This window comes from Piliocolobus tephrosceles, chromosome 15 (assembly GCF_002776525.5).
Source record: "Piliocolobus tephrosceles isolate RC106 chromosome 15, ASM277652v3, whole genome shotgun sequence".
NCBI classification, from domain to species: Eukaryota; Metazoa; Chordata; class Mammalia; order Primates; family Cercopithecidae; genus Piliocolobus; species Piliocolobus tephrosceles.
The window spans coordinates 35,925-53,883 of NC_045448.1; the positions used below are offsets into that span (position 1 = coordinate 35,925).

General features: G+C 45.6%; 1 protein-coding gene across 1 annotated transcript; it reads right to left on the minus strand.

Moving 5' to 3' along the window:
• Positions 1 to 5,719: 5,719 nt before the first annotated feature.
• On the minus strand, positions 5,720 to 13,519 carry FAM110C (family with sequence similarity 110 member C). The gene is made up of 2 exons (XM_023192659.2): positions 12,380 to 13,519; positions 5,720 to 8,551 (listed from the first exon to the last, which is right to left on the minus strand). Exons 1-2 carry the CDS (start codon positions 13,323 to 13,325, stop codon positions 8,532 to 8,534), a joined length of 966 nt encoding a protein of 321 aa, XP_023048427.1. The 5' UTR covers positions 13,326 to 13,519; the 3' UTR covers positions 5,720 to 8,531.
• Positions 13,520 to 17,959: the final 4,440 nt, after the last annotated feature.

Below are 17,959 nucleotides of genomic sequence, written 5' to 3' on the forward strand. Positions count from 1 at the left end.
AATCAATCCCTTCACATGTATCTCTCTCTCTCCCTCTCTCTCTCTCTCTCTCTCGATAGATATAGATGATATAGATATAGATATATAGATATATATCCTAATGGTTCTAACTCTCTGGAAAACCCTGACTAAAACATATGGCAACTTGAAAAATATAAACTGGTTCACAAATTATTTAATGGTATATTAAATTATTCGGTGAATCACAAACTAGTGAATGGTATACATTGAATCTATAGGGGGCTAATAAGGTTAGAATAATAATTACTACCATGGATTGGGTGCCTCCTTTGTGCTCAGTGCTTTTAAATACGTCTCCATCCTCCATTCTTCATGGCCACCTTCTAACGGATGAGAAAACTGAGTGGCATTTAATGTGCTCCAGGTCAACAGCCCCTCAGCATATAACTCTGACCTACTTGGTGATTCCATGATCCTAAAATGTTTGGCTTCTATGAGCCTCGACTTCAGTGTGTACCCACAGTACTTTGTGCACAGATACTGACACTCCTTTTCAGAGTTCCAAGTTTACTCTCTGTTGCAAATGCATATTTGCTAGAAAATGTTCTTCCTCGGAGAAGGACCTGTGGCTTTCTAACAATGTTCCTGACACTACATCAGGAACGCTGGCCATAGTGACAACATCAATGTACCCTGTGACAGGCATTAGCATTAGGTGTGTAATGCTGAGTAATGCTGGCAGGGAGGCAACAATTTCCTGTGGCCTTCAAGCTAGACTTGCTCACTCAACCCACAGCCACCAGGAAAAGGGGAGTAACGCTTCCTTCCTGCCTCTGCCTGCATGGTCAAATTGTTGACAGTTGGCTCAGTTTCTCTTCTCACCTGTAAAAGGATAATGTTTGTGTAGCCTTGGAACACATGCAAGAATCTGCAAGTAGATATTTGGAATGTGCATGTCTTGGCCTTTTCTTCCACTGTTGCTGGAAAGAAACCCAAAGAACTTAAGCTGTGCTGAACTTTCCAGTACTTCAAAGTAAATTTAAAGGATTTCCTGTTCTTTTTACAACCTGTGGTCATTTCCCATTTACCTAAAATCGATATTAGCCACAGCTGAAATAATCATAGTTCTTCTAGACTTCTCTGAGGTGAGCCAAAAGGTCTTGGACTTTGAATCCAGACTTAGGATTCCATGATACACAAGAGGAGGTTGTACTTGAAATTTACAACTCTGTAGTGGAACTTGTACCCAGCAAATGGGCCGCCAGCCAGTTCAGCAGGTTGCCACAGCGTGGCCCTAGCCAGCACTGCCCTGAGCTCTCCGGAATAGTTTGCTTTCCCTCAGATTTTCTCTTTATTACTATTCTTAAAACACATATCATCTTATATAAAATTATCAACATAGATTGAACCATGATGGCCTTTCCTGCAACATGAAAATTTACATGCTGCTTTAAAATGTGTGTGCGTGTGTGATGTTGGGGTTGCATTCTTATGATCAAGGCACTTCCATGTCACCTGAGTCATTCAGTGGCCGGTAATGTGGGAACTTCAGGTAATTCTGGAGTGGCATTTTGTATCAGAATCCATGCGTTTGGGTATTTATCTGTTGAATCAGTTATTCCCTTGAGAAGTTATGGCATCTTCTTAAGCATTCTGGTTGGCATTAAATTGTTCTCATAAACCAGCACAGACAGAGAATAGAGCAGACTTTGGAGCCAGGCAGATTTAGGTTCACATTCTCACTCTTCTACTTACTAGTTCTTTGACCTAGTCAGGTAATGGATTTCTCCACACCTCTGATCCTTGCAGGTGGTCATGGAATTACATGGAACAACCAACAGAAAGCACTTGTACAGTTCCTGTTACTAAAGATGCCTGGGGTGTGCTGGCTCCCTGCTGGCGTGGGCCACTCTCCTCTGCTGTTCTGGAGTGTGACAAGTCTCTTCTCGGGGTTCTTTCAGGGAGGTCCTCCCAGGTGCAGAACTGAAGCTTGGCTTCAACCACTTACTGCATGTTAGATAAACTTTTTTTTTTTTTTCTGAGATGGAGTTTTGCTGTTGTCGCCCAGGCTGGAGTACAATGTGTGATCTCAGCTCACTGCAACCTCTGCCTCCCGGGTTCAAGTGATTCTCTTGCCTCAGCCTCCCGAGTAGCTGGGATTACAGGTGCCCACCACCATGTCTGGTGAATTTTTGTATTTTTAGTAGAGATGAGGTTTCACCATATTGGCCAGGCTGGTCTCAGACTCCTGACCTCAGGTGATCCACCTGCCTCAGCTTCCCAAAGTGCTGGGATTACAGGCATGAGCCACTGCGCCTGGCACATGTCAGAGAAACTTCTAACTGACCTCAATCCTGACCACGTGGTCTTCCCCATCAAGGAGGCAATGTTCTAAGCTGCCCTAATTCAGAGCAAGAATAAAACTGCCAGACCAAGCACTGAAGATGCTCAAGTGCTCACAGTAGTTTTGTCATTAGCTTCCCCAGGAAGTGGGAACTAAAGTGAAGTCAAGAACACGTCATCCAGACACTTGTTGGTCAAGTCTTCCTCTAGGAACCTGTAGCCTTCCCAGCTAGCTGGGGAAGGAGAGTTTTCCCAGGACTTGGTGTTAAAACTAGAAATTGTCAGGCAAATAGGGAAAGCTGGCCACCCTGCTAATGTTGCCCTACCCAAGGCAGGGTTCCCCTAAATGGACACTGCACAGAGGCAAGAGTCCTCTCCTGGGCCTTGGCACACTGGGCAGCTGTGTGAGTTTTCAGTCTAGGTTCCTCCTAGGAGATGAGGGTTGAATGTCATGGTATCTAACATCACTGTTGGCCATAACAGTCTGGTTCTGGCTGAGTCGTACCTGCCCACCTCTCCAGATGCCTACATTGGTCTCTCCTTAGCATCTCAGGCACCTGGAAGGGAAATGGCAGGAGAGGACTGGGGGGGGCACTTGGCAGACACTCCCCATTTCTGAACTGTGGAAATGACTTGCCAAGCAGGTTGAGAAAACAGGTTGTCGGGTCCTGATAACATCTGCCCAGCCTGAGCCTGCTGTTTGCCTCCAAGGGTGTGTCTGAGAGACAGCTCTCAGAGCCCACTTAGGGAAAACACACCCCTCCACTTCCCAGCTGGCCTGCTCTGGCCTGTGAGTGTCACCATTTCTTTGCAATGTTGACTCCTCTTATTCTCTCCCTAAGTTTGAGAAGTGGACTCCTTCGAAAAGCCGAAGGAAGGAATGCAGTCTCTTACCAATGACCGTATAACCTGATAAAGGCTACAGGCTGCAGATTCATTTGTGGAGTGTTCTGCTTTTTGTTCGGTTTAGATTTCAAAGCTTTAAGCTTCAGGGTGAAAGACCTCAAGAGACTAAAGCTAACCTCTCAGTGAAAAAAGTACCATTTACAATTTGCATGTTATCCTTCTCTGTTGCTTGGTTCTCTTTATGTGATTTGGACTTTGGGTTTCATTTATGGTCCAGATAGATCGGCCATCAGATACAAACCATGAACTAACAAGCTCACATGAATTCATCAATCAGGCTCATGGCACTGCTCATGACATTTCCTCACTTTGCTTTCCCTCCTCCCTCCCTTCCTTGATTTTTGTCATCTATCATCCATCTATGTATTATCTGTGTATTATTTCCTTACTGAGTGTCTGCTCCCCTGCTAGAACGTAAGTCATCGACCAATGGCAGGGAGCTTGGTGAACCCCCAGTGCCTTGTGCAGTATTTGGCTCCTCGATACATGCGTGTGAGTGAATTCTGTGTGCTGTCATCAGTGACAGCCTTGATTCAAGCTACTATTGAATAAATAGCACAGTCGTTTTGGTACCACAGGCGGACAGTAGATTTAGGTTTAGACAATTCTGTTATTTCCTATTCTCGCACTTGTAATTAAGAGTCCTCCTTAAGCTCAACAGTGAGTAATCAACAGGGTGTACTGAAGCCAGGATCCAGGTCTTTCCACTCTGATCCTGGGGTTCAGATTCTCACTTTCTAAGGAAATTAATATTCTATTTTGACCTAAAGTTAATAGTTATTAGTGATTTAATACAGTCTCCCCTTCAGATCACATGTCAACTTTAATGACAATTTTTAACGAGATAATATAAAGATAACAATTGGCCAGTCGTGGTGTCTCACGCCTGTAATCCCAGCACTTTGAGGCTGAGGCAGGCAGATCACCTGAGGTTGGGAGTTCGAGACCAGCCTGACCAACATGGAGAAACCCCGTCTCTACTGAAAATACAGAATTAGCCAGGCGTGGGGGTGCATGCCTGTAATCCCAGCTACTCAGGAGGCTGAGACAGGAGAATTGCCTGAACCTGGGAGGTGGAGGTTGCGGTGAGCTTAGATCGTACCATTGCACTCCAGCCTGGGCAAGAGTGAAATTCTGTCTCAAAACAACAACAATGACAACAAAAGATGACAATTAATTGTAGAATTTGAGGCATTGTAACAAAGAAAATTAAGTAGCCATTGCTGGACCGGAGCACATGTTCTGGGATTTCTGTGCTGCCTCCCGTCAGCTGCTCCAGGCTACTTCCAAGACCAATATTATAAGGTCCTGGTTGAGACACTCAATTTCCTTTGTGTTTAGTATTTGTAACCTGGAACATTTAAATAGAATATAAATCTATTTGATTCATCAATGAAAGTGCAAAGTGTAACCACCTAAGCATTGTGCAAGCCCCCAAGTTTACCTGAAGGGAAAAGGCAGCTGCTGTTGAACTCTGCAACATAAGCCACACCACCCAATGCTTGGACCATTTCTGAACAGGTACAATAAGAGAGTTTCTACAGCAGGCTGGGTATCTGTCCATATTCTTCACAGAAATAAAGAAGTGATGTGTTTCTTCTCCTCAAGAAAACCCCTCTCGGCTGGGCACAGTGGCTCACACCTGTAATCCCTGCACTTTGGGAGGCTGAGGCAGGTGGATCACTTGAGACCAGGAGTTTGAGATCAGCCTGGCCATCATGGCAGAACCTCGCCTCTACTAAAAATACAAAAATTAATTGGGCATAGTAGCGGGCACCTGTAATCCCAGCTACTCAAGAGGCTGAGGCAGGAGAATCACTTGAACCCAGGAGGTAGAGGTTGCAGTGAGCTGAGGCCGCTCCGTTGCTCTCTAGCCTGGGCGACACAGTGAGACTCTGACTCCAAAAAAGATAAAAACTAAAAATAAGGATAAAGCAAGCCTATCTTTGGATTCTTACCTAGGGTTAGGCATAGGCCACTGCAAGACTGAGCAAGACGGCAGAGTCTGGCTCAGCCAGGACAGCGAGAAGGACGATCAAGCTTCCATGACTCACCGGCTGCCCAAGCCTCCACACCCTCAGAGTGCCTGGTGCACACTGAGAGCAAACCCGACACAAGAAGAGTCTGCCTTCACTTAATTTGCTGATGAGAAAGATTACAAACTGTGCTTTTGTTTGTATCTTTGTGCCCATTTTCAATGACCATGTTAATAAAACAGGAAGAAAAATATTTTAAGCAAAAGACTGGTGAAACAATTAAAAACAACTGAAGGAAAGCAAAGTTCAGAATATTCAAAATTGCTTTGACTGCATTTCATCTTCAGGAAAGTTGATGATTTCAGGTGCCATACAACTCACCCAGGACAAGCCGTGGAATGCCTTCCCCTCATTTCTACCGATAATCTGATGAGAGAACACTCAAGAATGGTAGAAAACAGAAGGCAAGGAACTGTAATGAGCAGACTCTCATTTCAAATTTTTGCCACATTATTCAAACTCATAAATTAGTATTAATAAATGATAAAAATACTTTATTTCTTTAATACAGAATATACAATATTGCACTCCAGTTGCAAATAGTGTATAGAAAAAAGCTCTGTTTAGAAACTGCCAAAGCAATTGTCAAAGTCTACTAATGTTTTCTGGCATCACCAATGATAACCACAGTGCTGAACTTTGAACCAACTGAAAAAGGGCAATGTTCAATAAAGCCTCCTTTTTGTCAGTTTCAGTGCCCAGCAGTTCAAAACATTCCATTATGTTTAATTACATTTTTAAAATTGTCATTCTTTCATGAACAAATACAAGTACCTTGCAGCTGTCACCATTGCTCATTCTGGTGGAAAGCAATCGCAAACTTCTCATCCAGACTGAACTAAACAGTCTGATTTTTCTCAAAGTCACTCAGCAAATTGGGGTAATTCGGGTTTGGGCAAGAAGCTCTTTAGTTTGACTTTTATATATATTTTTAGAGATAGGGTCTTGCTCTGTCACTCAGGCTGGAGTGCAGTGGTGCAATCATGGTTCACTGCAGCCTTGAACCCCTGGGCACAAATGATCCTCCCACCTTGGCCTCCCAAAGCATTGGGATTAAAGGTGTGAGCCATCGCCCCTGGCTGAAGAAAGAACTTCTCACCTCTTACACATACTGAAGACATGGAGCCGTGGCATGAATCTGAATGGAAGGGAAGGAAAATTAACTCACTTCTTTAGGAGTCTGGTGCCACCCAGTTCCCCTGTTCTTCATGCCCCTTTTCTGATATCTACTTCTAGAATTCACTCCAGCTGAATTCTTCTCTTTTCCTGTACCACCACCAAAGGTGAAAACATCTCTAAAAGATCTTGGTGGTTTTAGTTGAAACCATTTTGTTTTTATATTTTTCACCTATGATGTGAATGGTGAGTCTGCACCATTTTTATCTTAAATAAATCCGCCCCAGGCTGCATCCATCCTGTTCTGACAGTAGAAAGGCATACACACTTTTACTTGAAGCTTTCATATATAAAATTAATGGGACATCTGAAAATAAGGGAATTGGGTATATGAAAAGATCCTTTAAAAAACGGCTCTCATCTTTGACGTTATTATTATTTTTTTAACTAAGTGCAATATAGTGAACAACAAAACAACAACATTTTTGGAGCAAACTTTGGGGAAAATTCTTAGATCAGGGGACCTGCTGTCCTGACAGAATCTATATTCAGAAAGGTACATCTGGTGGCCAGCAAAGACTCCCTAAATGTGTACCTGGGACTTATTTGAAAACAAGCCACTATAGTACTGAGTACTTAATGGAGTGGCAAACACTCCACTTGCAGTCAATGAAAATCCAATTATACAATATACACAAAGAGATGACCAAGAAAAACATGATTTAAAATTATACTGATAAAAACTAAAATCATCTGAAGTAAAACAAAACTATCTGAAGACTAATAACTGTGTAAAAATAAATATCTAAGTAACCCAATGACCTAATCTCATGGTGAAATAGTTATAAAAATAGAATACAATATTAACCAAGGCTTGAATAATTCAAAATGAAATGGCTAACAAAATATCATATCAATGAGAAACTCATTTCTCTCCCCTCCACATTCTTCTCTCTAATGATTTTCTTCTTGAAAAGATATATTTTGATACTAAGTTTTTGAAGAATTGGCTGGGTAACAAATTTTCTTTGGGTTATTTCTCAGAAGGTTCTGAATCTGAATCTATTTACTCTGGGTGTCATGAGCAAGTTCAGAATTAGGGACCCAGTAACCCCCATCAACATTCTCATTCCAGCCACCCTCAGGCTGTCCCTTGTTTCAAAATATGTCCTTTGCAGAAAAGAGTGAATTGGTGTCAAATTTGGGTTGGTTATGTCATATGTGGAGGCGTGAGTCAGATCAAAGGGCAGTGAAGAGGTCCTGCCTCAGATGCCTGTGGTCCGTGTAAACCAAAGTTTTCTGTTCTTTTTGGAAGTTGGGAACAAGAGAACTATGGAGTACATTCTAAATAGTGCTGCAAAAGTGAAATGTTATATTCATCTGACCAAAGGAAACTCCAAGATACTTCTGCCAACTCTCCAGAAACTGTCCAGTTACAATAAAAGGTTTTGTTTATCAGTATTTAAACTCTAACTTATCTTTTAATGGGTACTTCCACATGCCTACACCCCAAATGGAGAATGACATTAATAGCATGACCTTGTAGCCCTCAAGTTATTTTAAAAGTGCTTTCTGACTTGTTAAATAAGACAAACAGTAGTATAGTTGGGAATTAACTATAATTTATAGTGCAGTAATGCTCTGGCCACTGGGGTCAGCGTGTGTGAGTGTGTGTGTTTACTCTTTTTTGGTCACAGAATTGAAGCAGAATATGCCTTTTAGTGATTACTTTGATTTAAATGATGCTAGTCAGTCCAGGATGGTCAAAAGGGGTACATACCATGGCATTCATGCTTGGTTTTCATTTTCCTTGATTAAAAAAAAATCAACTTAGATATTGTTAAAATGCATCACAGCACCTCTTTGTCAGCAAGTCAGTCAAAAAGATTTCCAAACAGCTTTACGGTTTCCAGCTGCCCTCTGGAAGCAACACTAGTTTCACCTCAAACAAGGAAAATGCCTCTTAGAGCTTCAGCTTGTTACTCAGCTAAATTTCAAGGTCTGTGTTCCCATATTCTCTGTAGTATTTTAAACCTTCTCAGAGCCCTTAAGCTTTGTCAATGGGATGCTGTATTCCTGGTAAAACAGCAATCATGTGGTCACTTAGGCACGCTGGCCAAATGGTCCTGGGATCCCAAGTCACCCACGAAATCCTTCAAAAAGTCTTCATCACCGGGAAGGTTTGCTTCCTGAGGAGTTAAAGAAAAAATAGTGAATCAACTCTAGTCTAGAAAAAAGTTAGTATAATGAAAACTAAACACTATACTGGTCTGGTCCCTGTAGTTTTTGTTTTTTGACATTTTCTGCATTTTGAAAAATCTTCTTTTGCATTTTAAATTTTGACAAGAGGTCAGTAACTTTGTTAAATACAACTATCATCTTGTTTCTCTGGCAGAACAAATTCCATCTCCCTGCAGGCCTTTTTCAGGGCTTTAAAAATTTCTCTTTGCCTCCAACTACTCATGGGGCAGTAAAGAAAACTTCTCTAAATGTTGGTAAGGCCAGTGCTAACTACTACAGCGTTGGACAACAAAATAGGAAGCAATGCAGGCAGTTGAACTAAATATCTGGGGGCAGACAGATTCCTCCCTTTTCAAACACCATTATCTCTTAAAGGCCCAGGTGTGGATCATGACAGGGAAGAGTGGCCTTATGGCTACTCAAGCCACTTGTTTACCAAAAATGTGCTCCTAGTTGCATAACTTCCCAGAATAGTCAAAGAAGAAAGGAAAAGAAAGCTGGGATGTCCCAGGTTTATTTCTTCTGCATCTTTGCAAATATGAACACAACTCTGTTTCAGGAGCTTTCGGTGGGCTTCTACAGGTACCTCTTCTTTCTTTGCATCAAGGATAAATGTGAAGATAGCTGTGGAATTGTCTGAACATTTTTGAGTTGAAATTAAGCAACGTCTTATCCCTAATTTCCCAAAGAACAAGTTATTTATGCCAGTATTAAAAGCAGCAACTTATATATTCTATGCAAAACAAAAAACCAGAAAGATCTAAATTTTGGCAAGTCCCCAGTTTGATAAACTGAAAGACAGGAAGATGACTAAATCACAGCAGATAAAAGAGACATTTTCATAAACTAAGGTCTGGGAAACAATACCACAATGACCCACGTACAACCAACTATACTACTCATGGGTTCCCAGAGGACTTGTGTGCAGATTATATGAGTCATTGCCCAGTTCTGATAGTCTGTTTTGAAAAGCAATTATCTTTACCCCACAGGGCAAGAAACTTATAAACTTATTTAGTTCTATTATAATTGAGACACTTTTATTATAATTTATAAATCTCTATCTACCAAGGGGACAAAAACCTCCAGATTAAACATATCTGTTTTCTCTTTCATTTAGAAAACCTGCCTTATTTCATCTCAAGTCTTCTGAATCTTTCATGAAATCCTAAAAGGAATCCTTATAACTTTCAGCAGAAAAAGCACAGCTTATATTCCTGCTTCCACATCTTCCAGAAGTTGCAGAACTGGTCTCAGAACAAGGGACTTCTGCGGGAAGTCAGAAGACCGCCCCACTGACCAGGTGTTCACACTGTGTCCTGGCTTTCCCTGCTGGTCTCCTCCAGTGGGAACACCAGTGCTGGGAGGCAGGGAGCTGTGAAGGCTCTGAGATCATGAGCAGACACTGTTCCAGTGATCTGGAGAAAGCTCAGGCAACTGTGTTCTCCTCGTACCCGCAAGCCCTGGTAGCCAGGCAGTAAGTCTTTGCGTTGCAGTTTCAAAGATACAACACTGTCTTGGGTCTAGGGAAGTACATTAGTAAAGAAAATCTTTATAGTGCTGGTGACTCCAATTCCATATAAAAACTGGGGCAGCTTCTGTGTGATTGTCCCCCCTGCTCTGAGAAATAATGTGAAACTTCTCAGAAGACAGTTGCTGTTGTCTCCAGCCTGGAACAAATGGGATTCAGGTGGAGGGAGACATGAGGGGAGGAAGAAGCCCATGAGCCTTTTTCCTGCCTCCATCCTTAGTGCCTTCCCAAACCTGCTCTCCCTTTCCCTCTTCCTTCAACTATGTCTCCTTGTCACAAAAGTGAAAGCTCTCACAGGCTAACTAAACTTCTTATATTTTTCATAGGTTCAAGCCTAAAAGGTCTTTAGGATTTAGTCTATGAAGTCAATGAAATTCTCATTCAGGTCACTATTTTGACATTGGCTAATTCGAGATGGGAACCAGCATGGGTGTGGAGGCATCAGAGCAGGCTGCTTTTATTTTTATGTTGTCAGGTTTCATTTTGGTTTCATTTGTATGCCATATTATTACCTCACCACTATTTATACCACCAAGTCTACCTACTGCCTGCACATGCTCTGGCTACTTGGAGGGAGCTTATTCATAAATTTACTTCTCACGTATTTCAATAGACAACTTTTTGTTTGTTTGTTTTCCATTTCTGGGTTTCAATCGTGCAACACAGGTTATTACTACACAGACTAGAAAATGTAGAGGTTGAAAACCATCTGCCTATTTCCTTTCTTTTTATGGACAAAGGAAGCCTCTGGTCTATAGTGCAGGAATCACTTGCTAACATAAGACAGGCCCTTAGTTCTTGTTTAGTGCTCTATCCACCAGACAGTGTCCCTTCAAGGACCATGGCCACTCTCCAAAGCTCCTGCCCTACATATGGTGCCATCATGGACATACCCTTGCCAGCATTCATTCATCTCAGATCTAAAAGACAATCTGTGAAAACTACAAATTAATGTTTGTTTGCTTTTTAGAACTTTGCCTATATATATTTGTTGGGGACTTAGGCTAGTGGAAAACACAAATCTTCTATAAATTATAAGGAAGAACTTAAGTCCTGAGCCTTCTGAGTTCAAGAAAAAGAATGAATTAACTTCTTCTCATTAATTTTCATGTCTATACTAAAGTCATAGCCAGAGAAGTTATTGGAGATTTTTTTTAGCTGTCGAGCATATGTGAGCCCTGTGCAAACATCTCTTGGGCAGCCTCCCCCAAACTCTACAGGCTGCCATGCATCTTCAGTTAGTTTATCACAATGGCAGACAATAACTTCATCTCACGATTTTAAAAATTTACTTAGAGCAAGTTGTCATTGAAGGGTAAGAGAGAGAGAGAAAAAAAGATGTTGCAATGTTTAAATTCTTGGTTCTCAAAGAGAGCCCTGAAAAGGTACTTTCTCTTCACTACTTTCCAAGATGCCCATAGGGAAGGGCAGGGTAACAGTGAGGACCAGCACTCCTTAGTTTCCCAGTGAAAAGCAAAAAGAGCTCGAGGTCAATCCTGCACTACTGGTTGTCCAAAGGGAAGTTACTTCCTGTAGTATCCTCAGGGACAAATAAACTATGGACTCTAGTTACAATCTAGTCCAATTTCCCCAGTTTAAAAAACTGAAGCTCTCAAAACAATTTAAATAAAATTTAGCCAAATAAAGATCTTTGTTGCTAAGTGAATGCCAAAGTGCTGACAAGATCCTGTAGAGAAGTTCTTACCACTTCAGCACAGGCCTCCAGGAAAGTGCAGGGAGCCTTCCTTTCTGTTCCAGGTAACACAGCAGCGCCTACCTAGGGCTGCAGGTGGACCGGTCAGCTCCAATCAAACACCAGGAACTAGGGCTCACAGCACAGGTCAATGAACTCAGGAACTAGGGCTCTCAAGCTCTTTTCAGCGCGGGAAAGAATACTAGGGGTGTAAAACTGCTTTCTGGCAGCATTTTGGATGCCTCCTGTTTTCACAATAAGTCAAATGGGACATGTTAATTTGCAGAATTGCCTTTCCAGGCAGCCAGACGCAGCAGTCTCTTAAGGGCCTGGACCTGCAGGTACCTGGGTTGCTACCTTCTGCTCTTCAGCAGCGGGGGCTCAACTCACAAGCCTCTGCGTCTGTCTCTTGGGTCTCTTTCACACTGTAGCTCAAAATCGCCCTCAGTTCTAAGCATCAGCTGTAACTGGCCATCGCCCAGCTCGGTCACACTCACCAGGACTCCCAGCCCCGCACACGGCCAGCCCCGCCCCAGCCTTCTGAGCACACACCTCGGGTCCTGCTCTGCTCCTGGCTGGGGGTCTCCGTGGCCTTCTTGCAGGTGTACAGCCACTTGATGATGCGGGCGTTCCTCTCGATGACCGAAGTGGTGCTGGGCACCTGCTCAATCAGCTCCTCCTCCTGCAGCCCGTCGTCGTCGCCGCCGCTGTGCCGGGAGAAGCCGCTGCCGGAGGTGGCGACGCTCACGCTGCGCACCTTGAGGGTCACACGGTCCGACCCCGCGGTGAAGTTCTCCCTCCCCAGGGCCTCCACCACCTCGGGGTCCAGGCCGCAGTACTGGAAGAAGGTGTCAGACTCGGCCAAGGCAGCGGAGTAGCGGGAGCTGAGGTCCGACTGCGAGCGCTGCAGCCCCCGACGCCTCACCACCCGCGGCTCGGGGCCAGGGGGCGCGGCCGGGACACCCGAGGGCGCCGCGGAGCGCGCGGCTGAGGCTGGAGTCTCGGGGGGCGCGAGGTCCGCTGCAGCGCCAGGCTGGGTCGGGACGGTCTCCGGGTTCCGGGTCTTGCCCTCGTCTCCCGTCCGGGGCACCGGCGCCTTGTCCTTCCCCGGCCCCTGGAAGAGCTTCTTCACCAGGCTCGCCCTGGGGCCGTCGGCGCCCGCTCCTCTCGTGAACTCGCATTTCTGCCGGTAGATGATCAGCGAGTCGGGTCTCAACGGCTTCCGCGCAATAGCCCTGCGGGACACCGGGGCGGGGGCGCGGGCCGGGGGCCCGGGGTCGTTCCCCGGGCCCTTGATCGCCCCGGGGCCGCTGCCCTCGGAAGCGACGCCCCGGCCAGTCCCCGGCCGTCCCCGCACGTACTTGGCGCGATCCGCCGCCAGCCTCTCCACTGCGCTCCTGCGCGCCGGCCGCGCGGCGTCGGGGTCCCGGGGAGCCGCGGTGTCCCGGGGAAGGAGCCGCTCTCTCGGGGACGCGTTCAGGGCCGCCAGGGCGCGCATCCTCGCGGGGAATGGACCGGCCGGGGCTCCGGGTCCAGCGGAGAAGCGGAGTGGCAGAGCCAGTCAGTCCTCGGGCCGGTTCCGAAGTCCGCGCCGGGTGGCGAACGGCGCCCCAGTGCCCAGCTGCCCAGGCCTGGGGTTGGGGAAAACCGGAGTCCGCACCGATTGGCGAATCTCCCCAGTTCCCGCCCCTCCCGACCTCATGGCCACCTCGACTGGCACCGCCCGCGCCCCCGCCCTGGCCGCGTCCCCGCATCCCCGCCCGTCCCCGCCCGTCCCCGCCTCCTCACTCCCGCCCGGGCCCGCCTTCCTCACCGCTCCCCGGGTGCCAGCGCCCGCCCTCACCTAGCGTCCGGGGTCCCAGCCCTCACCTCCTGCCCGGTGCCGTCCCCGCCCCGCCTCGCCTTCTGGCTGCGCTGCCAACCGCCTGGAGGACGCTGGGGCGAGCAGGCTCTAAACCCCCACTCACTCAGCCCCAGGTCCCCGAGGTCACCGCTGGACGCCGGCATTTCCGGGGAGGGGGAGCAGCGGGGACGTCCCCCCACCTCCCCCGGGCAGGTGCATCACATCCTTTGAATTCTTACAGTGACCTCATCTTGTTTGGAAACTTGACTGTTTAATTTTCTCTACCTGAGGTCATATTCTTATTAACAGAAAGGAATAGAACGTAAGAGGAAAGAACACGCAGCGCACGCCAGGATCAGCCTACGTGGTGGGTGGCAAGAACCGAGGGACTTGGATTGGGTCCGACTGGGTCGCTGGCCGGCAGCCGGCGTGGCCAGGCCCCAGGACCCAGCTGGGACTCGCAGGGGGGCAGGCCGGGGGCCCAGGCGCGGCTCAGTGGATTTGGAAGAAGCCCAGCCAAGTGCCCAGAATCATTGCTATTTTTTACTGTAACCGAGGCAACGGGGAAACCACGAGTTCACCAGGCAGTGGATCAGCCTAGGAATGCTAAGAGTCTAAGATAAAATATTTCCCAAATTCCATTGTTTCAAAAATTTGGACAGAATACTGAAGATATCTCTCACACATGCGAAATGTTCACGTTATCGCGTCTGTGAAGACGACTCCGTAACAGGCTGTGCTTTCAACCTTGTGGTTGAACGTTCCAAGCAGCAGCAGCCGGGAGGCAGGGAGCGCAGCAGGTGCAGATGGGCGCCCAAAGTGGGCACGAACACCTCACCAACGAGGAGAGGACTGCAGCAGGGTGGTGCTGAGTGGGCCTTGGGGGTCTTTAATCTCCTTGAGCCCCAGCGAAGCAAAATCTCACAGGGATAGTAGCGCAACAATATATCACCTTCGGAAAGCCAGACCGCCCACACAGCCTCCTTGGAACATGTAAGACTCCTAGGAAAAGGAGTCTAGGCCAATAAAGGAGAGAGTGGGATAAGAGAGGGAAGGATGCGGGGTGGGGAGTGAAAGAGAGGGACAGAGACGGAGAAAGGGGGAGCTCCTGGGTTGCCACAGAAGATTTCCTGCAGGATGTGGGAGGATGGGGCCTTGAGGTCCAAAGTCAGCCTGCTTTTTGCTCAGCAAGCCTGTTCACTATGTCAGAGGCAAAAACCTTTTTAATTGTTTAGCCCAAAGTGTCTTCTTTTCCTAATTTGCACTACTTCATGGACAACAGCAGCACTTCTGAGAGAGAGAGAACTGCAAAATACTGGACCTCTGGAATTTGAGCCTGGGTCCACAATTTACCTTTGGACAGTTAATAAACGTTCCAGGTTCTTTGTTTTGTCACCTGTAAAAATTTCTGTTTAAAATTTACAAGAAAAAACAATCCCATTAAAAAGTGGGCAAAGGACATGAACAGACGTTTCTCAAAAGAAGACATTTATGTGGCCAACAAACATATGAAAAAAAGCTCAACATCATAGATCATTAGAGAGATGCAAATCAAAACCAATGAAATACCATCTCACGCCAGTCAGAATGACTGTTATAAAAAGTCAAGAAACAACAGGTGCTAGTGAGGCTGCAGACAAATAGGAACGCTTTCACACTGTTGATGGGACTATAAATCAGTTCAACCACTGTGGAAGACAGTGTGGCAATTCCTCAAAGACCTAGAACCAGAAATATAATTTGACCCAGCACTACCATTACTGTGTATATGCCCTTCTCTCTGCTGAGAGATGCAGAGATGACGGGACCACCTGCCTGCAGAGAGGACCCACCCATTCCAGGGTCTCCTCTCTGCTGAGAACTGAACACTCAGTGAGATAACATGTCTACAGAGAGGAACTACCCCTGTGGGTCTCTTCCGAGCTGTTTTAACACTCAATAAAGCTTCTCTTCCTTTGCTCACCCTCCACTTTTCTGTATACGTCATTCTTCCTGGACACAGGACAAGAACTTGGGCAAAGATGCCACCAGCCACAGAGTTTTCTGGCCAGGAAAAGCAACCCCCCAAAGATTCCATAACACTACCACGAGAACAGTATGGGGAAATTGCCCCCATGATTCAATTATCTCCGCCTGGCTCCGCCCCGCCCTTAACATGTGGGGATTATTACAATTCAAGGTGAGATTTGTATGGTGGGGACTCAGCCAAACCATATCACCATGGAACCAGTAGTTCCTGCATCTCCTTATCCCTGGGGCCCAGGTGATAACCTTCCAACATCTACCCGAAGGGCTGCAATGTCACCACACCAGCTGGATCTAGCACCGCAGCTGTGACCTCGGCACCCAAGCCCACACATTGCCCTACATCTCAAGGAACAGGTGGTTAAGCACAGCAGAGGGAGCCACCATGTATGCTCCCCATGGCCTGGGAGTCACCTGCTCAAGGCTTGTGCTACCCCTGCTGGTGCCCTTACCCCTCCAGTAGCAAGACTGCCATGTGCTCGCTTGCACCATGGAAGGACCCAAGGACTGGCTGCCTGTGGCCTGCCACCACCCCTACCAGTGACTCTGTTCCTTCTAGTGGTGGAGCCATCATGCATCCATACATGATGCCCAAGAGCTCAAAGACCAGACTTCCTTGCATTCCTGTCCCCAGCAAAGCCATGCCATAGCCTCCAAAAACAACCACAACTTAGGCCATGGAGATGCTCACAGACACTGCTGATGTTGATTACATCAAAATAAATCATACAAAGAGTACATGACTGTGTCCACCCAGAACCAAAGCCAAAGCACCCTAATCAACTGACACCTAAGGATACATCTACAGGAAAATGTCTTTCCATACGAAAATGTCTTTCCATACGAAAGATACTTCTTAAGATTGGAAGAAGCAACTCTTCCATCAGATGCACAGAAATCAACATAGGGATGCAGGAAACATGGAAAAGCAAAGAAACGTGACATCCTCAGAAGAACAATAATTATCCAGTAACAGACCACAAAGTAAAGGAAAGCTATGAAATGCCTGAACAATAATTCAAAATAATGATCTTAAGGGAACTCAGTGAGATGCAGGAAAGCAAAGACATACAATTCAGGAAAACAAATTCAGGAAATAAAATCAGGAAAACAATTTATAATCTGAATAAGAAATTCAACAGAAGTGAATATCATCAAAAAAAACAGAAATTTTGGGACTGAAGAATTCAATGAATAAAAGAACAGATGCAGTTGAGAGCTTCAACAATAGAGTAGATCAAAACATAAAAAATAGTTTCTGAGGCCGAGCGTGGTGGCTCACACCTGTAATCCCAGCACTTTGGGAGACCGAGGTGGGAGGATCAGGAGGTCAGGAGATTGCGACCATCCTGGTTAACATGGTGAAACCCCATCTCTATTAAAAATACAAAAAATTAGCTGGGCATGGTGGTGGGCGCCAGTAGTCCCAGCTACTCTGGAGGCTGAGGCAGGAGAATGGTGTGAACCTGGGAGGCGGAGCTTGCATTGAGCCAAGATTGCGCCACTGCACTCCAGCCTGGGCAACACAGCGAGACTCTGTCTCAAAAAAAAAAAAAAAAAAAGAAATAATTTCTGAACTTGAAGGCAGGCATATTAAAATACAGAAATCAGAGAAAAATAAAGAAAAAAGAATTAAAAAGAATGAAATAAGCCTATGTGGCACACATGGGACACCATTAAGTAAAAAAGTTTTTGCATTATGAGAGTTCCAGAAGGAAAAGAGATGGGACAAGAAATAAAATCATTTAATGAAATAATTGAAAACTATGCTAGTTCCATAGGGTCTATAGTGATATGGACACTCAGATTCAGTAAGCTCAAGACACCCAAATAGATTTAATCTAAAAAAGTCCTCCCTGAGGCACATTACAGTCAAACTGTCAAAAGTGAAAGACAAAGAGGGAATTCTAGAAACACCACATGATCTCACTCATATTGGTAGCTAAAAAAGCTGATCCTATGGAAGTAGAGAGTAGAACTGCGGTTATTAGGGGCTGGGACAGGTAGTGCGGGAGGATAGAGAGAGGTTGGTTAACAGATATAAAATTATAGCTAGAGAGGAGGAATAAACTCTAATGTTCTGTAGCATTGTAGAGTGCCTATAGTTAACAATTATTTATTGTATATATTCAAATAGCTAGAAGAGAGAATTTTTAGTGTTCTCAGTATAAAGAAATGATAAATTGCCAGATGACATGGCTTATGCCTGTAATCCCAGTGTTTTGGAGGGCTGAGGCGGGTGGATTGCTTGAGCTCAGGAGTTA

Coding starts and splice junctions, on each gene's coding strand:
- FAM110C (XM_023192659.2), bottom strand. CDS start 13,325: ATGCGCGCCCTGGCGGCCCTGAACGCGTCCCCGAGAGAGCGGCTCCTT. Junction 8,552..12,379: donor GGAGCAGAGCAGGACCCGAG/GTGTGTGCTCAG, acceptor TTAACTCCTCAG/GAAGCAAACCTTCCCGGTGA.